Genomic DNA, 25,449 nt, shown 5'->3' on the forward strand with positions numbered 1-25,449 from the left:
CCAGGCCTGTCACTCAGCTTGGGACCCTGGGAGTCCCACGGGAGGGTCCCTTTTTCCCAGCTTCCGTTTCCTAATCCTGAAATGGATCACACCGCCTTCCGCCTTCCGAAAGGCTTTGTGAACAGGGAGTGTTTTGCAAACGGCCTGCATTATCTTTATGGCTCCTTCGCGTCCTCCGGTTCTGTTGAGGAGTAAACAAGCAGAGTCTGAGATTGCACTCATGTTGCATGTGGGAGGAATTAAAATCTGCGCGCCATTAGCAAGCTCTTCGAGAGCGCGCGTGCGCGCGTGGGAAACTGGCATGGGTGGGTTGGGAAGCCCAGAACCGCAGGGGGTGCCTCAGGTACCTGTAGGCGCCAACCACCCCCCTCCCCCTCCCCCATCTGTGCCGCCAGCCCGCTGTCGGGAGGAGACGGATGGTCCCTGCCCTTTGGTAACGCTGTGAGCATAGAAGCTTACAGAACTGCCTCTCTCTCCTCTGGCACCTGGACGTATTTGGCTAAAACTCCGCACCCTTGTGCCAGAAACAAAGGAGCCGGAACGTGGAGATGCTGGAAGGCGGAACGGAATAGGTGCTCAGGTTGTTAAGAAGAAAGTAGTGATCAGTGGTTCCTGCTCACGCGTGACTGCCTTGATCTTTTACCAAGTGGGACCCTTCTTTGGGGACCCCTCCCCACGCCTCCTGCCCCCCAGGGCACATCATGATTGAGACTGGCGCGGCCCCAGCATGGAGGTGCCCGTCAGGCCCGTCTTCTTCAATTACTCGTTGCACTGGGCTGTGGTAGAATTGCTGTGTGCCTTGGGGGGACCCAGGTGACCTCTCTGTGCCTCGGCTACTATACTCACTCTGCCGAAAGATTATTTTTTAAAAATCCTGAGAAACAAAGCTGTCTTTTTAAATACCCAGAGGTGGTGTGACAGGCACCCTTGCTCATTGCCCGATATTATCCTCATGCATTATGCAGTGGGCTCCTTGGCGGGCGGCGTCAGACGCGAGAAAACACGTGCCATCACGCAGCCCCCAGACTCCACGGAGACCTCCGGGAAGGCGGGTGGGAGGCGGTCAAGGTCACAGGAGGCGGCCAAGGTCACGGGCTATTCCGGGTCATCCCGCACTAGCCAGGCCATCCCTAGCGAGTCCCCTCTCCTGCGTGAGCTCAGCTTCGTGCATCAGCTTTGTGCTCACATCCCCTGCCCACGCAAAGCTTCTCACCATTTTGCAGAACAACCGAGGCAGCTGGGAGCAGGGCTGGCAGCATCGGGCAGACCGCCCTTCCCCAGGCGCCAGGGGGCTCCTCCCGCCACGGTCCCCAGCCCGGGGTCTCAGCAGCCGGGCCCACAGAGACTGTGCATGGCCTGGCTCCGGCCCCTCTCCCCCTCTGGGGCGCCAGCTGCCCCCCTGATTTGGGGCGGTGGGTCCACAGAACAGAGTCTCCCCTCCCTCGCCAGCTGTGCTCACTCTGCCTGGACGGGCTGCCCGCCTTCTTCTCCCTCCAGCCGCCCGCTTCTCAGATGCCAGGACTTCTCAGCTTTAGGCGGTTTCGCTGCCTGCAGGCCCTGCAGTCACTTCTGGCTCCAGGACCCGCCATCCCACCACACGGCAGCCCGCCCTCCCCTGCTCTTCTCCCACGGGGCCCAGTCCCCGAGCGATGGCGCCCTGCACGCGCTAACCCTGCCCTTTGATTCATGGGCTGAGGCTCAGCGATGTGTCCAGTGTGAAAAGCACTACAAATGGAGCCCCTTTCACACGGAGTCAGAGCTGCCCGCCCCAGAGGAGCTGCCTTCCCGTCTTACTCCTTAAACCTTCGAAATGGTAAAACCGGGCGAGATGACCTTCGCATCGGGCCCCCAGCAGCTCTATTTCCCAAACGACTGTTTGCAAAGATAATAAGGAAGCCGTGCTCATGATGGACGGATGGATGGATGGACGGACGGACGAATGGCCTGACTGTAAATGAAAAACCTGCGTTAGAATGAGCATCGCTGTGTCTGCTCCTCTGCTCCCAGAGCAGTGCCTTCCTTCTGTTGATGTAATTATGCCTCTTCCCTTCCTCATTCATGCCCCGGCCTTCACCCCCTCATCGCAGCGCTGTTTGGGTTGCCATCTGAAGCGGTGCATCCCGGTAGCTGTGATTTTGGACCGGAAATAAATGCCTGTTGCCTCTCACGTTGGCCTTTGATGTTCGGCTCAGAGTCAATGCTCCAATCACGTGTTCCTTCCAGCAAGTCCTGGTCCCGAGGGGACAGGCTCCGGGAGGCCACTGCCAACGTGGGTTTGCTTCTGGGTTTTTGAGGAGGGAATGGCTCTGTTAGGAAAGACAGGGGAGCCGATGGGCATTCTCTGGGACTTGAGAAGGTTCCGGGGTTCTGTGCGCAGTGTGAGCCCTCCAGCTTGGCTTGTGGAATTGAGTTCAGCCAGGTAGAGAGGACTGGAGATGAGCGACGGCCTCTAGTGATGGAATGAGCCTGCCTCGGCTCTGCGGCCCGTTCCAGAGCGTCCGGGATCTCGTGCGTGGATTTGCTCAGGGTCCTTGCCCAGTGGCCACGGCAGGAGGAAGGGCTCCTGCTTGGCCCCTCGGCTCCTCCCCTCACCGTCCCGAGGGCAGCGGCCTGGGCTCTCAGGGGCTGGAGCCACACTCTTCATTTCTACTCAGAAATTCAATCAATAAATGCATCTTAAGCCCCAGGCTCGGGGCTCGCCCGGGAGTTGCAGGGAGGGGAAGGCAAAGGTGGGTGAGATAGGTTTGCGCCTCCCAGAAGCTTGCAGTCTAACGGGGGAGGCAGACTCGCAAAGAAGCAACAACAGTGTGCACCGCGTAGCATGGCGTTGCAAGAGGTTTGGGAAGCAGGTCCGAGGAGGGGAGAGAGCTTAGCGCCGCCCGAGGACACGGAGCAGGCCTCATGCACGTGGGAAGGAACTGGCAGCTGGGAATTCATTCATTCATTGATTCATTGATTCATTGATTCATTCATTCATTCACTCATTCAGTATTTGTTAGGCATCAGCTGTATTGCAGGCATGGTGGGGACACTGGTGAATGAGAGAGAATGACGTTCCTGGTGCAGGGAACAGCGTGAGGGAAGGCAAGAGCGTGGGAAACGACCTCAGAGCCCCCTTGGAGAGGCCCGGGCTGTTCTGCGGGACTTGGAGCTGCTCCATGGCTTTGAGGCAGCCCCGCCGGACAGCCAGGCAGGAAGCAGCCGTACTCCTTGCTTGCTCCTGTTGTCTGTGGCATGATCCTGCTTAAGGTACCTTGTCCTTCTATGTCAGAGGGAAATCGTAGGCCAAGATCCTTGGGCTCCCCGGGTTCGGGCTGCTTGGCCACCTCCCCCTCTATCCCCTGGGCTGGACAGACCCTCAGGGCTCTCTGGGCAGCTGAGAGGCACTGCCCATGCCCTGCCCATGCCACTGGTGCCGGTGCTGTGGCCTGTGCTGCTGCCCTCACCCCCCAGGGTGAAGAGGAGAGGGCCGATCCCCAGAGCCACAGGTGGCTCTTATGGGGACCGTGGCTGGGTGAGACCAGAAATGCTCCCGGGAGCTGAGACGCAATCCAGATGCATGATGGAGCGCCGGAGGCCTCCCACTCCCACCTGCATTCTCTGCTAATGAATTTCGGAATTACACAACAATGCACTTTCTAATCACGCAGGGGGAGCACCAACCGTTAGCTACTGCACAAGTGATTCTAATAGATGCTCTCCCAGACGTGAGAGAGGAAGGGAGGGGGCGAAGGGGGAGGAGAGGGGCGGATGGAGAGGGAGAAGGAAACTCTCCTAGCTGTCGCCTGCAGGGGCTCAGCTGTCTGGGGGCCTCAGCTGCCCTTGCAGGAGACGTGCCGCCGGCTCTGGGCGCGGACAGGACAGGCTTCCTCGGGAACCCTGCCAAGTGTGCAGATACCATCGGAAATGTAAATAATAACACGCGGAGGCGATGCGGACGTAATTATAGCCCGACGCGATGAGGAGAGAGGCCCGTGGGGACCGGCTGCGTTTTCGTGGCTCAGAGTCCCAGGGTGCACTGTGGTGGTTAAAGAAGAGCCTCTAGTCAGTCTCTCTCTCTCTCTCTCTCTCTCTCTCTCTCTCTCTCTCTTTTTCCTTTTTTTTTTTTTGGTTTTTATTGCCACATGGATCCCCCTCTCCCCCCGATTTTGATATTTATACCAGGCTGGGTCGCACATTATAACAAGTGGCTTCTGTCCTGTGTTGGAATCTCTGGGTTATCAAATGGGGAATTGAACCGTGACCTCCTGGTTCACAGGTCGATGCTCAAACACTGAGCCACGACACCCCGGCTGGAGTTGACCTTTTTGAGAAAGACTATACCCCATGGTACACCCCCAGGGTTAGCCCCAGAGAGGCTGCCGGCTGGAGTGTCCAGCAGGGCGGGGAGCCACCCCCTGGACAGGCAGGAGGCCTCTCCTCCCCCCATCTCTGACTGGCCCTTGCTCCCAGGCCCCCCACCCTCCGCAGCCACCCCCATCCTGAGCAAGGGTGCCCCACTGTCACCTGGGAGTGAGATACTCTCCCCGATTGCCTAGACAGCACCGTGTCCCCCGCTGGCCGAGGGCTGGGTCTCTCCGTCCAGATGGTCTGCCTGTTAGCCTGGGGCAGGTGGGGCAGGACCAGCGGGAAGGGCAGGGGACACAGCTCAAGTCCCTTTCCTCTGCTTCTATAGGGTGTCCCAAAATTCACGCAAGATTTGAATTTTGTGTGAGCATTAACAACAACAACAACAAATAAAAGCCTAACTTTACTTGGTTTATTGAATCAGATTCTAATATCTGTTGCCCTTTGATTTCAATCCCTTCCATTTGATAAGCATGACCAAGTACCAAGGATGGCCCAGGAGCAGGGACAATGAAGACCAATGAAGACCACGGCTTGAAATATGTGCCAGCAAAGCCGTGGAGGCCTTTTACCCGATGTGCTATTCCATACATAACCCTCTACTGCATACTTTATGAATCACTAAAAAATTTACAATTTTTAATTATAAACCTGTGTTTTCTATCAAAATTACTTCTTGCGTGAATTTTGGGACACCCTATACATCTTTTTCCCTTTGGGTGAAGATCGAGGCAAAGTCAGTTAAAAGTCAGTATGGCTGGGCTGAGAAATTAAACAGAAGATCAGGCCAGCAGTAGGAATGTGAATTCAACTTAATAATGGTGTTTGGGCCGGGGAGTGGGTCTGGGTCCTTGGGAGGCAGGCCAGAGGGCCGGGTTCATGGCCTGCTGCTCGTCATTTCGTATCGAAGGCATTCATAACACAGCGGGAGCCTTCGGGCCCCGGTCACTGTTGTCAATGAGAAGCTGTTCCCGGAGGGTCTCATCGGGTACAATACACACAGAAAATTATTGAATTTATTAACAGCTAAATTAAAAAGTCTGAAAGATGGAGTTGTAATTAATCAGCTTGCAAACGGCTCCCTCCCGGGATAAGATAACAGACCCGCTGGCAACAGCTAGTGACGCAGACGTATTATATCTTAAAACAATAACAATATTTTCACGGCGGAGCCTATCTGAGGACTTGGAAGCCATCCCGTGAATGTTAATTATTTAAAGGCTTTCTGAAACGGAGGCAGATAATTACTGTTTTCCCGGGGCCTTCTAAGGAGGAGATGGCACCGGGGAGGGGTGGGGAGGGGAGGGGGGCAGTGCCTTTGCCCAAGATCAGGGTCAGAAGTCCCGAAGAGGGTCAGGAACCACAGTTCTGTGACCTTGCTCCTCCCGTGGCCTCTGACCTCTGGCTTCCCAGTTCCAGCCCCGTGTGTTTGGTCACCAGTCTCCCAGCCGCTCAGCCAGCCGCCATCGAATTCCACACGGATTCGACCAGCCTCCCGCCGCCCAGTCCCCGGACCCCAGCTTCGAAAGCGAATTGCTGAGAAGCAACCTGTTTCCAGCACTTTAGGGTCCCCTGGGCCAGCCAGTGTCTCTCCAGAGGTCCCAGGCCTGAGAAGTGGACCGGCATTTGCCAGCGCAAAGGACTGGGCAGGCAGGAGGTCAAGGTCAGGGGCTTAAACATTTCCATCCTCTTCCTGAGGGACATGGCTTCCCCCACCTCCACCTCTCGAATGACTTACTTTCCACCAAAAAAGTAGACTTTTTCTTTTTGCAAAAGAGAGAGCAATATAATGACTCATTACTTTTTTAAAAATATATATATATTTTATTGATTTTTTGCAGAGAGGAAGGGAGAGAGATAGAGAGTTAGAAACATCGATCAGCTGCCTCCTGCACATCTCCCACTGGGGATGTGCCCGCAACCAACATACATGCCCTTGACCGGAATCGAACCCGGGACCTTTCAGTCCGAGCAGGCCGATGCTCTATCCACTGAGCCAAACCGGTTTCGGCTCATTACTTTTTTGCCCAAATTTCAAGGTGTGAGTCAAGGCCGGCGAATGCAGGGCAGGGTGGCTGGTGAGGGGCCATCTGGGGACACGTGCAATGTTGAAGGGAGGTGACCTGACGCTCCCACTCCAGGCCTTTCCCTAGCATCCTTCCCCCTCTGCCACCTACATACATGCCTTTCTTTCCCCTCCTGCCTCTCTCTTACCTCTGACCTCTCTCCTGATGGCTTCTTGGACTCACCCTGCCCACACTCGAGTTTTCCTTGCTTTGAAAAAATGTTTTAAATATATTTTTATTGATTTCAGAGAGGAAGGGAGAGGGAGAGAGAGATAGAAACATCCATGATGAGAGAGAATCTTGGATCGGCTGCCTCCTGCACGCCCCTTACTGGGAATCTGCAACCCTGGCATGTGCCCTTGACCGGAATCAAACCTGGGACCTTTCAGTCCACAGGCCGATGCTCTATCCACTGGGCCACACCAGCTAGGGCGAGGCACTGTTTGTTAAGCTGAGACTTCCATTGAATTCAGCCAGTAAACATTCCAACGTGCTTTTGGAGGCTATTGCAGCAGTTCTCAACCTGTGGGTCGCGACCCCTTTGGCGGTCAAACGACCCTTTCACAGGGGTCGCCTAAGACCATGGTGGGCAAACCGCGGCTCGAGAGCACATGCGGCCCTTTGGCCCCTTGAGTGTGGCTCTTCCACAAAATACCACGTGCAGGCGCGCACGTACAGTGCAATTGAAATTTCGTGGCCCATGCGCAGAAGTCGGTATTTTGTGGAAGAGCCAGTATTTTGTGGAAGAGCCACACTCAAGGGGCCAAAGAGCCGAATGTGGCTCGCAAGCCGCAGTTTGCCAACCCCTGGCCTAAGACCATCCTGCATATCAGATATTTACATTACGATTTATAACAGTAGCAACATTACAGTTCTGAAGTAGCAAGGAAAATAATTTTATGGTTGAGTCACAACATGAGGAACTGTATTTAAAGGGCCAGAAGGTTGAGAACCGCTGGGCTATTGCCATAAGGTGTGGACATCTGACCCCTCTGGCTGTGTGGAGGCGGGACGCAGTGCGTGGGGCTCGCTACCAGGTCTCATGGAGCCCACCTGTATCCACATTTCAGTTCTTCATGATCTTTCAGCAGCAGCACCTGGATCGAAGCCCCGAGTCTGGCTGAGGCCTGGTGCGCCTGCGTGGGCACGTGGTTGCCCGTAAACACGTCAAAGGATCAAACACGGCCAGCAGTGCCCAGCCGACAGCGGAGTCTGGCTGGGGAAAAGGTTGAGCTCCCAGTAGTCTCTGACTCTGACACACACACACACACACACACACACACACACACACGCCTGCCTGACGACCTGCCCTGGGGAACGCACCTCGGGAGTAACAGGTGAGGTTCAGACTCCTTCTCTCTCATTGTGATGATTAAAGACCTGCAGGCTCTCTCGGGTAACAACCCCAAAGGTATGCAAAAAAAAAAAAAAAAGACGAATTGAAATCCGCAAATACTCCCCTACGGTGACTTTTCAGGTGGGGAAGATGGACTGAAAACAATGAATGCTAATTAGCTTGCATGAATCAAAATCATACCTAGCTTCTTTTTTCTTCTTCTTTCTCTCCACAGTGCTTACGTGTTCAGAAGCAGGTGATTTCAATCCCAACCCTGTTTTTCAGAAATTAATACAGGGCCATACATTAGTGTCACGCTCCGCCTGCTTCATAGAATACATGAGCAAAGGCTTTAATTACTGGAATGAGACGGTCATAAAAAAAAAAGATGATTTAATGAAAGCAATCGTATTATTTGCATTCCGGGCCGGCCTGCCTGCAGACACCACGAGACAGGCTGAATGGCTCTGAAGTGCACGGGAATAATTACCGCTTTGTCATTCCGCCCTGGACCGGGCTCCAGTGACTTCCGGTTCCCAGGAAGTCTCTGCTCCAGGGATGAGCCACCAGCTCCGGTGAGAAGCGGGATTAGCGATGACAATGGAGGCCCCAAATCCCTTTTCTTTCCCAATTCCCGGAGCTTGTCTTTCCTGGAGGAATCCTCAGATAAGGGGAAATTAATTGGCGTGCTCTTCTGTTGGAGAGGGTTTTGTGGGGGTTCAAATCATTAAAGAGTCCAGAGGTGATGGCCTGGGTATAAAAATGACAGATGATTTTTACAGCTGTCATCCTCCGAGGCCCGCACGCGACAGGACAACAGGTGGGCACGTGAAATCGTGCACAGAGAAGGCATGTGTCCATCTGTTGGCAAAGCCAGGCCCTAAGTGTGGGCAGGTGCGTCTAGTCCTGCCCCCCACTCAGGTCCTCCTGGGCTCTCCCCACAAAAGAGGGGGCAAACACGGTGACATATTTGGCGATTTGGTGACATATTTGGTGAGTGCTGTTGAGGTCCCACCAAGGGACTGTCTGGAGTGATGGAAGGAGTAGTGGGGAGGGAGGGGCCCGCTCCTGGCTCGGTTCCCAGGAGAATGCAGTGCGATGCTTAGAAAATGAGAAGGGAGATTGCGAAGGGAGATACGATATCTCTGTGTTGGAGTCCGGGAATGGATCGATAGACACAGCTCACCGGGGACTTGGGCTGCCTTCCTGTCGGTGTGGGAGGTCGGCGGTGCTGGGGGGTAGAGGGGGGGGGGTCCCTGGCACTGACTAGGTCAGAGGTGCAAGGGTGACTAGAGACCCAGCGACCTGGAGGGTCCCGCCTCCAAACAAGTTAATTAGATCCGTTTGCACGTGCCAGGAGGTCCCGGGGCCCAGGTGGGGCCTGCCCCGTGCCCAGCGCCGGAGTCTGATGGGCAGGAGAGGGGCCAGGACGATGAGAAATCTGCTTGCGGAACAGGCGTTCCAGGAGAGAAACCCTGAGGAAGAGAGTGGGTCAGCCCAGTGTGGGCTGGTGCTCGGAGGGGAGGCCAATTCTGAGTGTTTACTCTGTGCCGCTCCCTATTCTGAGCAGGTTACGTGGCTTCGTTTTTGAAATTCTCCCACCCGCCATCCCAAGTAAAAGGATCAAAGCTCCACTCAGCAGATAAGAAAACACAGTGTCAGTAGCTGCAGCAGGAACACGTGGTGAGTGGCAGAGCGGGGCCTCGGACCCAGGACCGGTGCTTGGCGGGACTGCCCTGCTCCCAGGCGTGGCCCGGTCGGTGGCTGTCTCTCAGGCCTGTGTCCCAGCATCTCCGGGGACTGATTCTGAGCCCCTGGATGGAGCCAGAGGGGAAGGAGCTGCCGAGGACGACTGAGCCTGCTTCCTTAGACATTTCGCAGGCTCTGGGCAGAGGTCTGTGCTGCTTCAGAGCCTGAGGACAAACCCCACAGCGGGAGAGAGGACAGTAGAAACCAGTCCTAGAAATTGAGGGCGCGGGCCAAAGCCAAGGACAGGAAACTGCAGGATAAAGGCCACCCTGGTTCCCATGGGGCTGAATTTAACTCGATGACAGTACATCGTTCAGAAAAAAGCAGTCACCAATTCTTTATCCAAATCCTGCTTTGAGCGCCAGCTTGGAGGAAGCCAGACCCAAGAGCGCGTGATTTGAAAGCGAGGCGTGTGTTGTCCCCAACCCCCATCGGTGTGACACAGGTTTAGAGTGAGTGGGTTTCTCCGTGCTGTGTCCCGTGAGACACCCCTGTCCCCCAGACGTGAACCACTCACATGTAAGAAAGTCCGATGACCGAGTGAGGTTGGGAGAAGCGCGCCCTGCGGTCCCCTTTGGAGCGCACGCAGTGTGTGGATTCAAGCACAGCTCGCTGGCCTTTTGGACGCCGTTGCGCACCTAGAAAACGAGGATGCTGTTTTTTTATTTATTTTATTTATTTATTTATTTTTAAATATATTTTTATTGATTTCAGAGAGGAAGGGAGAAGGTGAGAGAAATAGAAGCATCCACGGTGAGAGAGAATCATTGATCGGCTGCCTCCTGTACGCCCCCTACTGGGGATCGAGCCCGCAACCGGGCATTCCTGCAACCGGAATCGAACCCGGGACCCTTCAGTCCGAAGGCCAATGCTCTATCCACTGAGCAAAACCGGCCAGGGTGAGGATGCTCTAGTTCTCTGGCTCACGGGAGTAGCAGGCGAGGCTTACATTTCCATAGATCGCATTTCTCTTGATCGCAGATGCTTGTGATGAGAGAATAACATGCGAAGTCTTACTTCCCAGAGACGATCCTTAATGGGAAACCCGGGCCTGCGCTCACGAACGTCCTGTTTTATGCCAGGGTTTCTATTTGCAACGGCAGCCCATTCGTCTTCATCAAGAGTTTGATAGTTGCCCTTGGAACGCATATGTGGTAGCAAATGGCAGAGGAGCATTCCTCCTTCCTCAGCGGGTGGTAATGTCCCCCTGGCCGTTAGTCACCACGTATAGCATTTGATCTCTTGAAATTGTACTTTAAGGGGAAGGAGATTCCTTAAATCCTGCAGCTTTTCCTTTTCTTGCATTGACACATATAAAATCGTCTGATAATGTGGCTGGATTTAGAATGCAATCGCAGCTGATCAGGTTGAGTATTTCTAGGTAATAACGAGGCTTTCCCCTAAGCCAGTGGTCGGCAAATTGCGGCTCAGCAAGCCGCGGCTCGCAAGCCACATGCGGCTCTTTGGCCCCTTGAGTGTGGCTCTTCCATAAAATACCGGCTCTTCCACAAAATACCAACTTCTGCGCGTGGGCCACGAAGTTTCAATCCCGCCGTACGTGCGCGCCTGCACGTGTTTTTTTGTGGAAGAGCCACACTCAAGGGGCCAAAGAGCCACATGTGGCTCTCAAGCCGTGGTTTGCCGACCACAGCCCTAAGCCTACACAGATGCTTCTCTATTGGTCTTTGATCATTTTTAAGATTCCTGTGTTAGTCCTCATTAATACCACTGGTTCATCCCATTAGCCGCGCTTACCCAAAGTTAGAGCTTTGCTTGGATTTCATAAACTTTGTCCATGCGCAGTCATATGTTTTCGCGCTGCTCTTATCATTTTTAATTCATTTCCATCAGGAGCTCAAACATTGTTCATTAAGTAAAGTATTTAAAAAGTCATTAATGTATTCTTGAGTACCTCTCCATCGTATGAATGATTTCTAAATGAATTTTTAATTCTTCCCTTTGTTCATAAATTCCTGATACCATTCTTTCCCTGGCCAGCCAATGGCATTTCTCACAGAAACCAATCCTAAAATTTGGAATCACTGAAGACCCCGAATAGTCAAAGCAATCTTGAGGAAGAAGAACACCACCCAGGCCGAACGAATGTGGTTTTGCTGAATATTCTGGGGCCAGAGGCCTGCCTAGGAGGCAAGACCACTTAGGAGGGTCTCAGTTCTAGGCATTTCTATTATAAACTAGAGGCCTGATGCACAAAATTCATGCAAGGGGCTCGGCCCTCGCAGCCCGCCCTGGCTTCATCTGGAAGGACATCCGGTCTAATTAGCATATTACGCTTTTATTGTTATAGATTTCCCTGAGACTTTGTTCTCTCTCCCAGCTGGCACCGTGAGGATTAACTAGATAGTGTTCAAATGCATCTCAGAGGACATACACAGCATGTGGTTGCCAGAGAAAGATATACAGGGGAGCCACAGAGATGGAAAACCGTGCAATGCAGAGATCTCTCTTCTGGGGTTCAGTGTGGCGCTGGCACCTGCCATAGGCTAGACTCACAGCGATCGCCAACCTTTCGGACCTCACGGACCACCAGTGGTCCATGGACCACCGGTTGGTGACTGCTGGGCTAGAGGGTGGGACAGAGATTTTTCACAACAGCTGCACTTGAAAGAGAAAAGACACTCTCTCTTTATAGAAAAAAGGATTCTTATAGAAGCCTCTAAGGCTGCTGACCAGCATCCATTTTCTTGTTTCTTCTCCCTCCCAGATGTTCATTTCTCTCCCCTCTCCCCTAGCCTATGTGAAGTCTTTCCAACCGTTTCCTGCTCCCAACCCTTTATCCTTCAGACATTCTCCCCAGTGAACATCTCTTGCCATCTGGGCATGGTCTTCCCGATTCTGCGTAGCTCTAACCCACGTGGCCCACGGTGAGGTAAGGCCTGTGTGACCTCCGGGCCTCGCAGCCTCCCTCTTGGACCTCACGCCTGTCCTCAGACCTGGGCCCGCGGACCAGCACGTCTCTGTCCCGCATGAGAGAGAGAAGATTTTCCCTCCTGGCAAAAGTCCCCGCTTGGCATGTGTTTATTCAGCTGACTGTTCCGGGCTGGTTTCGCTCCGACACAAACACCAGCCCAGATCAGAGAGGAAAACATCCAGAATTGGCAGCCTAAAGCATCTGCCGTCCTAATCGGCATCTCGGCCGCTTTCACGGTTGCAAATAGGAAAATGAGTCTCTGGTCCCGCAAATGACACCTGGTCGTGTAGAGATAATGGCGAATTATCCGCTCTCAGAAAAGCCATCCTTTAAGGAGGGCACGCGTGTCTCATGGCATTTGAGTCAAGATTTGAATGTCAAAGGCAGCCTGTGTGTGGCACGTTGTCATAAAGAATATGACAGATCCTTACTCATCACTCCTAGGATACCAGAGAGGGCAAGAAATGGTCCGGGTCTCTGGCCAGGTTGCATTGCTGTATTTCCAGGTCACTACATGGGGAGAAATTGATGAAGGGAATGAGTTGGGGGTGCCAAACGGAGAGAGAGAGTTTCCATCTATTTTATTTAAAAAAAATATTTTTATTGATTTCATAGAGGAAGGGAGAGGGAGAGAGAGAGGTAGAAACATCAATGATGGGAGAGAATCATGGATTGGCTGCCTCCTGCACGCCCACACTGGGGATCGAGCCTGCAACCTGGGCATGTGTCCTTGACTGGCATCGGACTATGACCTCCTGATCCGTAGGTTGACACTCAACCACTGAGCTGCCCAGCCAGACGAGCCCCCATCTATTTTAAATGCATTGCCTGGTGGCATTTCTATGCAAAGAGGACACAAGAGCACCCCCAAGGGGCACCTGCCTCTCGGAGACCAGCGGGCCAGCGCTCAGGATTGTCCTGCTGGTAGAATCGAGAAGGTTAGAGTCGCACCGAGGGCGGAATGGGAGCTGGATCTGCTACTCGACCCGTCTCTAACCTTCCCCGTGGAGGCCTAGTCCCCGTGTCCCCAGGGCCCACGTGTCCCACCTAGGTTAGCCCCTCCTCAGGTGGGGAACATGGGAGGCGGGAAGGGACTATTTGGGTGGAAATCAAGACTTGTGTTGGGATGTGCTGAGTCATCTCAGTGGATTAGCCACCTAAGCGGAGGCGAAGTAGGTGGTTCAGTGGAGTCCGGAACACAGAGCTGTGGATAGGAATCGGCCTGATCCGCTTACGGCTGATGTTTTACATGGGGAAGAGATCGCTTAGGGAGAGAGTGCAAAGGAGAAGAGAAGGGGTCCCAGACTCGCTGGGTGTGTGGTTGGAGCATGTTAGTTAGCTTTTCTGAGCTTGATTTTGAACTTGACTGTAAAGTGAGTTTTCTAGCATCTTCCTCGCAGAGTTGTTATAAGACTTAAGTGCCTGGCTGGTGTGGCCCGGTTGATTGCAGGGACAGGAATGTTGAGGGTTTGATTCACGGTCTGGGGCATATGTGGGTTGCAGGTTCGCTCCCCAGTCGGGGCATGTGCGGGGGGAGGCGGGGCATGATCAATGTTTCTCTGAATTAAGTTGGCTGATGTATGTGGAAGCATCTGGCACAATGCCTGGTAGATGCTAACGGAATTAGAACGCCTTCACTCTGAATATCCTCGGCCCATTCTGTCATGTGAACCGTTAAAACTGGATCTAGGCAAAGCGCGTGTCTAGGACTTGACACTCCTTTTTCTGATGAATAAACTTCCAAAAAATTACTCTTGGGCGCTGGGGGATGGGTAAAGATGAAGCTGTATCGGCGTCTCTAACAAGAGGGTCCGGATTTCTCTGGGCAGGAGGGGGCTGGGTGAGGGGAGGGGTGCAGGTATGCGAGAAGACGGAAAGTGAGAAAAAAGCGTTTCGGCAGCCTATCCTGGGGTAAAGGTGGGGACGCTCAAGATTTCAAACCGCCCTGGCTGGTGTGGCTCAGTGGATAGAGCGTCATCCTATGGACTGAAGGGTCCCAGGTTCAATTCCCGTCAAGGGCACATGCCTGAGTTGCAGGCTCGATCCCCAGTAGGGGGCGTGCAGGAGGCAGCTGATCTATGATTCTCTCTCATCATTGATGTTTCCATCTCTCTCTCCCTCTCCCTTCTTCTCTAAAATCAATAAAAATATATATTAAAAAAAAAGATTTCAAACCTCAGTCCTTTGGAGAAGGTGGCACTGGCCCGAAATGGAGACATTGGTGCGGAGATCGTTTGGGGCGGCGTGGAAGTAAGTGCTGACGGTTGGTCCTCGCCAGGCCGAATGCGCTAGGGCACCGGGAGGAGATGCTGGCCAACCAGCCAGCTAAGATTTAGGGAGCTTTGCAGCTCAGGAGAGGGCTGGACCGAGAGCAAGAGATTTAGGGAGCCCCGCGTGAAGATGATGAGGCCTTGCCGGCGATGAGGTCATTGACAAGACGGATGGCCCAGCCTTCTCCCAGGAGCTCTTTCACCCTGTTTAATATTTCATGCGGTTGTGTGGCGTCCCTGCTTGATGGTAAACCTCTTAATGGCTTGCCCGCTTTCTCCCAGGCGACTTGGTAAGTTGCCTCTTAGCTTCTGTTCCTCGGCCCCAAAATGGAACTGGGAGTACCTACCCCACAGGTGGTGTGGAGGACCAATGATGAAGTTCCCAACCGGGACCCCCGCCCCACAGGGGGCAATTTGGTGTTTAAGGGGGGCAATTCGAGAAGGAGTTGTTAAGAGTGAACTTTTTGCGTTTCTTCTGGTTCTAGGGGCCTCACATACAGCATATAAGTACATATTCTGACATATCCATGCATTTCAGTTCTCTATTATGTTTTGAAACTTCATGTGCTATTTTCTTCCTATCACTTCAGATTATTATTATTTTTTTAACAATTTCTTAGTGGTTTCTTCCTTAGGACTTCAACAGTCCTTTTGTTCTTTTATTTTTCTCTGTCATGGATGCCATGTTCTTTGGAAGCTTGTTTAGACCAAGTTCATGGCCTTTGAGGCTTCCTCCACGTGAATAGGAGTTCACTTTTTGAATAATAAGGATTAGATGTCACAGGGGGAGGGGCATCAGGATGTTAGAGATGCTGAGGCGGGGCGTGGCCAACACAAGGTGGGAACCAGAGAGGAAGGGAGAGGGAGAGAGAGATACGAACATCCATGAAGAGAGAATCACTCACTGGCTGCCTCCTGCACACCCCACCCTGGGGGACTGAGCCCACAACCCAAGCATGTGCCCTGACCGGGAATCGAACCGTGATCTCCTGGTTCATAGGTTGATGCTCAACCACTGAGCCACGCTGGCTGGGATCAAATGTTACTTCTTAAATGGTTTCTTGGGAAGCTTTGAAAGAGGCCAAACTATACTCCTACGGGAGGACCAGGTGGTGCCCCCAGGGTTCTCAGGCACCTGCCCGGCCACCTGTTCTGGGTCCCTTTTACAGGGTGGGGACGGGCGCCGTTGGCTGATCTGTTGCCCTTGGAAGCTACAGTGTGTTGGCCTCCTACCCCCGCTGTGCAGAGGTCACCCCTGCTGGCTCAGGGACTCACATGGAGCTCCCGGAACAGCTGTCTGAGCGCTGGCCTGGCCAGCAGGGAGCCCCCCACAGAGCTGTTCCAATTCAATTTCTTGGCAGCCAACACGAGAACAGCTGCTGTAGAATGAGGTTCAGGAAATTATACAGCAGTACCTGCCTTTCCGAAGACGGACAGCCCGCCAGGGCTCCACCCAGCGTCGCGAGACGAAACCTGGTGGAGAGTGGACCGAGCCTGGGGCTGGGACCGCCTGATCTGTGTTTGGGCCTGGACCCCGTCACGTATGGGTTTTGGGGCCTCGAGCGCGACGCCTGCCCTCTGAGCATCTCAGAGGTTTCATAAACGGAGTCTTCATCGTAATGGAGAAGGGGAGTTCTGATCGCATAGGTGCCCTGTGCAGATCAATGGGGATGGGACGCAGGCACTCAGCAGGTGTCTGGGACAAAATAAGAGCTCAGTGCCTGGCCGGTGTGGCTCAGTGGTTGAGCATCAACCTATGAACCAGGAGGTCATGGTTCAGATTCTTGGTCAGGGCACATGCCTGGGTGGTGGGCTCGATCCTGTGTGGGGCATGCAGGAGGCAGCCAGTCAATGATTCTCATTATTGATGTCTTTCTGTCTGTCTGTCTGTCTCTCTCTCTCTCTCTCTTTCTCTCTCTCTCTCTCTCTCTCTCTCTCTCTCTCTCCTCCCCCTCTCTCCTATCCTTCCTCTCTGAAATCAATAAAAATATTAAAAACAACAACAGAATAAAAGCTCAGTGAAGAATAGCCGTTTTTGAGGGTCTCCCGTATCCTGGGCACTTTGACCTCTGTGACCTCCCACCAACCCTGTGAGTGGGGGGTTATTGCACCCCATTTACAGATTCCCAAGGCCTGAGAGGCGAGGGGCTTGCTGGTCGCTGGAGGTTCACCAGCAGTGGGACTGCCCTTGACCAGCTGCAGGTCTAACCCCATCTCATCCTGACCTGAGTGGTCCTTGAGGCGTCATGACCCCGGATGGCATCTTAGCAAACACCCTGCTGATGTCAGTGGCCCCTCACCTTGGATACCCCCTTTAGCTTTCCAAAGTGCTTCTGCATCTCGTACCATTGATGCCCGGTGCCCCCAAGAGAATCCTTTTTAGTTCAACCTGCAAAAATCACTTCTGCCGGTCTTTTTCTGCCTGAAAGACTAACGCAGGAGGGCGGACGGATGGCTTTTTTCTGGTTTTATGGGGGGGCTCCGTGCAGCACCCCCAGCCCAGCGCAGCCCACTTCCAGCTCCTTCTTGCTTTATGCCATGAACTAGGGGAGTGTTTCCCATTTTCCTCGCTACTTTAACAGCTGGAGACCCATCTTGGGGCGCAGCACAGGTCACATTGGTAGGATGCTTGGACCCATCGCTCCGTCCTATGTCCCTTGGACCGTGTGTGTGTCTGTTGTGTGTTCTTGCTGCTTCTTCCCCAGTTGCCTTGTCTAATGAATGAAGCCAAGCAAGCACTAACTGGTAAAGCTCGCGGAAGTCCGGCAGGTCAAGTTCACGGCTCCCTCCCAGAAGCCCAAGTGTGGATCCTCCCGGGGTCCCCTCTCCACCTCCTTCAGTTAGGCTCTGGGGTGCTCCCGTTTCTACAGGTTGTGTTAAATAGACACATTATGTCCCTTCTCTTGGAGCGAGGCTATTTTTCAAACACTGAGCACAACTAATTAATTCAAGAAACGCTTTGCAAAAAAACAGCATTGTACGAAAACGGTACAATTCAAAATCTATTTCAGAGGCTTTCAGGAAAAGAAAGGCATTTGTGGGGGAAGCTGCATTCTTTTCGCGGTGAATGCCTGAGCACCCACGGGGCGGGTGGGGTGGGCGGCTGCCTGAGTGTGAGAAGGCCTTCCACAGGCAGCCGCTGTCAAAATGCCCGGGGCTCAAGCAGCTCTGGCCACAAAGGCGAGAGAGAGAGAGAGAGAGAGAGAGAGAGAGAGAGAGAGAGAGAGAGAGAGGTCTGCTCTGCTGGTTCTTAGATTTGTGGGAAGCTCAGACAAGCAAGCAGTTGAATTAGTATCTCAGGCTTCCCCTTGCAGAATTACCGTCTGACCCTCGGTGCCGGTGGTCCCAGCAGGCATTTCAATGACAAAACCACACCAGTGCAGGCGGAACAGGGCATGGCCGGAGTAGGGCAGGCCCTGGAGCAGCTCTAGAGGAAATGTCTTGAAATCTAAAGCCCTCTGCTGGGTGGAAACTCTATATCTTGTTTAACCCCCAGGAAGCACTAGACCCCTGGTGGAGGGGCCATGAAGAGGAGGAACACTGCCCTAATCGGTTTGGCTCAGTGGGCAGAGCGTCAGCCTGCGGACTGAAGGGTCCCAGGTTCGATTCTGGTCAAGGGCATATAGCTTGGTTGTGGGCACATTCCCAGTAGGGGGTGTGCAGGAGGCAGCTGATCGATGTTTCTCTCTCATCTATGTTTCTAACTCTCTATCCCTCTCCCTTTCTCTCCGTAAAAAATCAATAAAATATATTAAAAATAAAAGAGGAGGAACACTAATAACAACCATAGCTCTCATTTTCCAGAACTTTCTGAGCCACAGACTTCACAGGCATTCTCTCCTTCATTCACAGCAACCCAGCGAGGCGAGGCTCATCATTGTGCCCATTTTCCAGTGGAGGAAACTGAGTCTCCCAGGGGTTATGCCCCCTGTGGGTAGGCAGACAGCTGGTGAATGGCGGAGCCAGAGTCTACACCCAACATTGATCGACTCTACGCCCCATGGTTTACCCATGACTGCGTGCTGCCTTCCCTCCCCCTCCCCTGCGATAAGCCCCCCACTAAGGGAGTCCGCCGTCCACAGCAGAGATTACTCGTGTCTGTGTTTGTACTTTATATAAATGGAATCGCACAGTGTGTGCTTTTTGGTGCCTGGCTCATTCCCTCAACGTCACGTGGGTGAGGCTCACCCAGTTTGTTAGCATGGCTGTTGATCATTTGTAAGCTCTTGGCTGCATAGAATTCCATTGTGTGACTGTGGCTCGTTTTATTTATCCATTTGACCATTGATGGGTGTTGAATTGTTTCCGGTTCTTGGCTATTACCAAAAAAAAAAAAAAAGCCCCCAAAAAACCTCTGTCGTGAATATATAAACTTTTAAGGTTGTAGATAAAATGCTCTATGGGGACAATCATATCATCTGTGAAGAATGAGAGTTTTGAGGTGTTTTTTTTTTCTTTTCCACACCTTTTCTTTTTCTTTTTTCTTCCTGATTTTAAAAGCCTTCACTGTTTCACTCTAAAAAAATAATGTTTGTGTAGGTTTTTGGTAGACTTCCCTTATCAGATGAAGAAAATCCCTTTCTATTCTGAGCTGGTTCAATTTTAAAAAAAATTATAAATAGGTATTTTGAATTTCATCAAATGTGTTTTGTTCATCCAGTGACATTACCATATTGCTTTGTTCTTTTAATATGCTAATGTAGTGAATGATAATTACAGATTTTCTGAAGTTAAGCCGTATATTCCTGGAATAAACCCAGCTTAGTCATGACGTGTTATCTTTTTTCATAAAGTGCAGGACTCATTTTGCTAATATTTGTGGAGGATTACCGCCTTTATGTTCATGCATGAGGCTTTCCTATGATTTTTCTTTATTACATTTTTCCAGTTTTAGTATCAAAGGTATTGTGGACAGAATCAGTTGGAAAGTATTCTCTTTTTTCTCTCAGGTGATTTGCATAAGATTAGGATTTTTCCCGGGAACATTCAGTAGACTTTACCTGTAAAAGCATCTGGCCTGGTGATTCTTTGTAGGAAAATTAAATAGTTGATTCACTTGTTTTAAGGGTTATGAACTATTTGGACTTCTTATTCTTTTTGAGTTGGTTATTTTTAAAGGAATGTGTTCATTTCTTCTAAGTTAATGCATCGTTATGCATTCTTTGGCTTACATTGTCTTTTTTTTTATAGTACCCTCTTATCTTTTTAGTTTCTGCTGGATCTCTCATTATAGCCCCTTCTTTTCAATATTATTTGTGTGTCTCTCTTTCTTGTACTCTGCTAGAAGCTTGCCAATTTCATTCCTGTTTTCTAACAAGCAACTTTTAGTTTAGTTAATTATATTCATTACATCTTTCTTCTCTAGTTCATTAGTGTCTGCTCTTGTAGTTATCTTTCTTTAAATTTATTCTGTTGTTCTCTTTCTAATTTCTTAAGTTGAGTGATTAGCTTATTAATTTTCACCTTTTCTTCCCATATGAATAAGCATTTAAATTTACATTCTCTAACATTATCTTCTTCACTGCATTGCTATAAGCCTTGGTGTGTTATATTTTCATTACTGTCTAGTTCCAAATATATTGGAATTTTTCTTATTATTTGAACCCCAAAAGATGTTAGAAGCATATCCTACATGAATATAATGCATTCTCTCATAGTTAAGTGACTTTGGGGAAGTTACCTTAAAAGGTGAGATTTTAAAGTTCTAAGCATGTATTTTAGGGTTCTAATTGCATTGTGGTTAAAAAAAAAAACTTGTTCCATATGATAATGGATATTTGAAAAATTTTACCCTTCTTTTATGGCCTAATTTCTTGGTCAATTTTTGTAAATATTCCATTCTACATTGAATCTATACATGACCAATAAACCAAACTTGCTCATTGAATTTTTATAATTTTACAAATTTTTTGTTCCATCAATGATACCCCAAACATCTCTCACTCTGATGATGAGTTTGATTTCTCTGTGTGTTCTATCAATTTTACTTTACATATGTATGACTTTTTAAGAATTATTTTATCTTCCAGACGAATCAAACGTTTTATCAGATAGAGACCCTACCTATGTAATGCTTTTATGTCTTAAGGCCTTCTTTTTCTGAAAGTAGGGAGTTTATTTCTTGGAGCAAAGAGCAAACAACATTGGGCTGGTATGGATGTGGGGTGATCCTGCTTAAAGGCTTTTACTTTGACTATATATTGACCACCATGTTCAGGATGGGTACGAAGAACTCTAAGGCAATGACCTTGGCCTCAAATAGCACACAGTCCAGCTTGGGAGCCAAGATATGGATTGCAAAATGGATACGCCACACAGAGCAGCAACCAAGAACATCATGCCAATAGGGGACAGCCAGGGCGGCCCTACATTGCACAGGAAAGACAGAATGTGAACTCAGCTCAGAAAAATCAGACTCGGATATGATGGGCGGCATCGAGAGAGGGAGAATGGCTTTGCCAAGAACAGAAGGTCCGCATTATAATAAAACCCGCAGCTGAATGATGGGTGTGTAATTAGGTTCTGGGCTCTACACCAAACACCTTACGTTATGTTATTTGATCACCCTTCACAGCATCCCTTTGAGATAGGAATTATATTTCCATTTTACAGACGAGGCAACTGAGGCTCACGGGTTGCCTCCATCTGTAAGGCGAGGAAGGTAACTTCCCCAAAGTCACATAACCATATCAAGAGGAGGAGTGAGATTCATCGAGGTCTGCCTGAAACATCTCAGGCTCTCTCCTAGAATGCCAGGGACGCCCAGGGCATTTAGCCAGAGCAGAGAATTAACTTGGGTGAAGAGAAGGGAGTAAGATTGGAAACAGAGGCGAGATGTATGAGCCCTTCCATTTTTGAGCCAAGTAGCGAGGGCCCGAGTAAGCCTCTTTGGGGACAGCGGTTGGGGGGACCTAGGACAAAGGAAGAAAACTAACTAGGGGAGAAGGCCCAGTCTCATTATATGAGAATGTGGCTCTCATACTGACCTTGGAACATATCCCTCGCCAGTTACCTTTCGTGTCATTTCAAAAATTCTAACATAGCCCTAGCTGCTTTGGCTCAGTGGATAGAGCATCCGCCTGCGGACTGAAGGGTCCCAGGTTCGATTCCGGTGAAGGGCACATGTCTGGGTTACCGGCTCCATCCCCAGTAGGGGCCCTGCAGGAGGCAGCCGATGAATGATTCTCTCTCATCATTGATGTTTCTATCTCTCTCTCCCTCTCCCTTCCTCTCTGAAATCAGTAAAAATATATTTTAAAAATACTAATATGTCAGAAATTTTCCATTGGGGCTTACTCTATTTCTCTCTCTTTTAAAGATACATGTTACAAGAGAAGAGGGGCTCTAAAAGAAAATTTTAGAATTTTTTGAGAGGGACTTTGAGATGTGATGGGTTAAATTCTGCTTGGCCTCTGACTCCTTACTTAAAACGTCACAGTCCCAAATCCTGCATGCTTCATCATTCATTCAGAGCTCGGTTAATTAGACACCGTGTGGGAGATAGAATGACATCACATACCTCCAGCAAAAGAAACAGAGGAGAAAGAGGGGGGAAATAGAAGAACTCCAATAGATTTTTTTTTTTCCCAAAAGACCGGATAGAACTGACCAAAAGGGGGAAAAAAATCAGAACAGAAGATTGCAGGGAGCTCTCAGATCACGGGGCTGTGAAAGAGCCACCAGGCAGGAGTGCTAAAGGAATTGTCAACGTTTTTCTGTCCAAGGCAGACCAAAGCAGCTCATAATCCGGGAGGAGCTATAGATAGCTGTTTCCAAAAACATTTCACAGAACACCAACTCCATGGAAGGATTGGAGAAGAAAAAAAGAAAAAGGTTCCAGGAATTGTAAAAAACACACTAGCTTAAATGAGTCTCTTTACTGCAGGCCTTTTCAGAGCCTTTAACATGTTCATGTGCAGTATAAACTATAAGGGGATGCAGTACGCAGGGCTCCCAACTCTGCTACATGCATCTGAATCCTCCCTCGGGGACTTCTTTTTTTTAAAAAAAATATACTTTATTGATTTTTTACAGAGAGGAAGAGAGAGGGATAGAGAGTTAGAAACATCGATGAGAGGGAAACATCGATCAGCCGCCTCCTGCACACCTCCTACTGGGGATGTGCCCGCAACCAAGGTACATGCCCTTGACTGGAATCGAACCTGAGACCCTTCAGTCCGCAGGCCAACGCTCTATCCACTGAGCCAAACCGGTTAGGGCTAGGGGATATCTTATGACTGCTATTTCCCACGTCACCCATGCCCAACCTGATACTGAAGTGTTTCTCCTACTGTATATAGATTTTTTTTCTCTGGTTCCTCCAAGACGGGCCTGTTGAATAGGCTTCTAAGTCATTCTAAGATGACTTGAGAGCTCAAGGAATACATTCCATCCAAACAGACAACTTACAAAGGCCAAGCCATGTCTGTAACATCCCCCCAACTTCTATTCCCAAGCTTCTCGGCTTACCCAAGCGAATCAATCGGCTAGTTCACGAGAGGAAATCGCAGCTATTTTATACATTTTCTTAAAATCAATGCTCACACGTATAGTCGGGTTATAAAAGGAATCCCATCGCATCGCCACATCATCTCCTGGTTCTCAGTAGCCGCCTCGGAGCTGGGCCTCCCCGTCGTCCACGCGATCGTAGCAGCCGCCGCTGGCAGGCGCTTTCCCGCCGTCCCGCCTGCAGGCCCTGGAGGCCTTTGGAAAGCCCTCGGAGGCCGAGGCGGAGGCGGCCTCCTTCTCCTGCGAGAGCTGCTCCATCCTCTGCTCCTTCTTCCGGATGGCTTCCTTGATGCCCTCGATGTGGCACTTCTCCTCCTTCTCGGCCTTCAGCTTCAGGATGTGGTGGTTCTTCTCCCGCAGGAGGTTGAGCTCGCGGACGTGCTGCGCTTTCTCGCTGAGGCTGCGCTGCGCGCTGCTGCAGGCCTGTTGCACCTTCTGCTCCGCCAGCCGCCCCAGCAGCCGCTTGCGCACCCGCCGCTGCTCCTCCAGCTCCTCGGCGCGCAGCCGCACCTGCTGGTACTGCTCCTCCTCCCGCCGGGCCCGGTCCCGCAGCTCCCGGTGCCGCTCCTTCCCCAGGCCCTTGTGCAGCTCCTGCGCCCGCTGCGAGCTCTGCTCCAGCGACAGCCGGCGGAGCAGCTCCTCGGCCTTGACCTGGCAGTCCATGAGCACCTTGCGGGCCTGGAAATTGACCAGGGAGCTGAGGTTGGCCTCGCGCACCTTGTTCTCGCCCTCGGTGGCGGGCGGCGGCTTCTTGGGACCGGTGGGCTCCAGGCTGGTCGGCTTCCGCTGCTCTGGCAGCGTCTTCTCTAGCTCCTGCTCCAGCTCCAGCTCCTGCTCCAGCTCCAGCTCCCGCTCCCGCAGGCGCGGCACCAGGCCCGGCCTCCTGGGCTTGGCGGCCTCCAGGCGGGCCCGATCCGGCCGGTCCTGGCGCTGGATGTCCCGATCCTCGGACGGCGCCGGCCACAGGTTGTCCCGCTGGGCCGCGTGCCTGGCTTGGCTGTCGCGCGGCCGCGGGGCGCGCGGCTCCCGGCTCGGGCGCGTCTTGCGCTGCTCCTTCTCCCGCTGCCACTGGGCGCGGTTCTGCTGCAGCAGCAGCCTGCGCTCCCGCTCCAGGGTCACCTGGACCTTGTGGTCCGAGCGCTTGAGCTCCTCCCAGGCCGCGGCCGCCTGCTGCTGCAGCTCCCGCATCCTCTGCGCCTTCTTGAGCCGGGTCAGCACCAGGGCCACGATCTTCTGGTCCCGGGAGGACACCACGGCTTCTTCCAGCTTGTTCTTGAGGAGCTGCGTGTGCTGGCTCTTCGTCTCCTGGCCCGAGAGCGCCGGCTGGAGGAGGGACTGGCAGGCGAACGACGCCAGCCCCCTCTTGGGGGCGCACGCGCAGGAGGACAGCGTCCTGAACTCCTGGGAGGGCGCCGAGGACTTCTCGGAGGGAAGCGAGGACAGGGACCAGCGGTCCAGCCCCCCGCAGACCGACACCGCCCACGGGTCCCCACTCTGCCCCTCTTCGGCCCCGAACATCCCACTTAGGGGCGTGTACGCGCCCTCGGGGTACGGAGGGGGCGAGTCTCCCTGGGCGGGGGGGCAGTGCTGGCAGCGCAGGGGCTGCTGGGGTGACAGCTGGAGCTGGAGCGGCCAGGCCGGGCTGTGGTGGCTGCCCCGCGGTCGGGGCGGGATCCGGGGCTCCCCCCAGGCATCTCTCGGGCGCCAGCTGCGGGGCCGGTGCTTCCTGGCGCCGTCGGGGCGCCTCTGGGCCACGTCGCTCAGGCTGCGGCTTTCCCGCGGGGAGTCGGGCGACTGGTGGCGGGGAGGCCAGGGAGCCGGGGCCTCGCTCCCCTCGCCGGGAGTCCCGGCACAGCAGCCCCGAGCCGGCCGGGCCTGGGTCTGGGGCCGGGACTTGCGCAGCCGCGCCGAGGACGCGCGCTCCCCGAGGTCCCGGGGAGGCCGCGCGGAGAAGGCGCCGAAGTCCTCCATGCTCCACGCGGGGCGCCCTCCCGGCGTCTGAACCTGGACCCCGGAGCCTCCAGGGGGCGCTGCGGGGCCCGCGCTGCCCTGCGACCCCTGGGGCGGGGCGCTTGTGACGCTCGGGCCACTTCACAATGGCCCTGGCGCCACGGGGTCCCGCAGCCTTAGACCAGGGCCCACCCCGGCCACCCTAGGACCCCACACCTGGAGGAGGGGGAGTGTTGGAGAGTGGGGGAAAGGAGACTGGGCGGGGGAGGCTTAGGGGACAGGGGTCTATAG

The 25,449-nt window shown here is 52.5% G+C and overlaps 2 protein-coding genes across 3 annotated transcripts in view; one reads left to right on the top strand and one right to left on the bottom strand.

The window, feature by feature from the left end:
* LOC138999154 (calpain-8-like) overlaps positions 1-18,842 on the top strand; it is a 54,994-nt gene extending 36,152 nt beyond the window's left edge. The window contains exon 11 of one of the 2 annotated variants that reach the window (XM_070401206.1): positions 18,553-18,842. In XM_070401206.1, coding sequence (XP_070257307.1) covers positions 18,553-18,638 — 86 coding nt within the window. In that variant the 3' untranslated portion in view covers positions 18,639-18,842. Of the gene's footprint in view, positions 1-1,497; positions 2,157-18,552 lie in introns of those variants that run through there. The other variant, XM_070401207.1, reaches the window with a different exon arrangement.
* Positions 160-25,179, bottom strand: CCDC185 (coiled-coil domain containing 185). The gene is made up of 2 exons (XM_070401201.1): positions 23,170-25,179; positions 160-181 (listed from the first exon to the last, which is right to left on the bottom strand). Exon 1 carries the CDS (start codon positions 25,177-25,179, stop codon positions 23,302-23,304), a length of 1,878 nt encoding a protein of 625 aa, XP_070257302.1. The 3' UTR covers positions 160-181; positions 23,170-23,301.
* Between the last annotated feature and the right edge of the window lie 270 nt (positions 25,180-25,449).

The sequence above is a fragment of the Myotis yumanensis genome, unplaced genomic scaffold (genome assembly GCF_028538775.1).
Source record: "Myotis yumanensis isolate MYYU_CA2020_CCGP unplaced genomic scaffold, mMyoYum1.0.hap1 SCAF_22, whole genome shotgun sequence".
NCBI lineage: Eukaryota > Metazoa > Chordata > Mammalia > Chiroptera > Vespertilionidae > Myotis > Myotis yumanensis.

What these genes read in the sequence shown, in the direction of transcription:
- CCDC185 (XM_070401201.1), bottom strand. Translation starts at nt 25,179, where the DNA reads ATGGAGGACTTCGGCGCCTTCTCCGCGCGGCCTCCCCGGGACCTCGGG.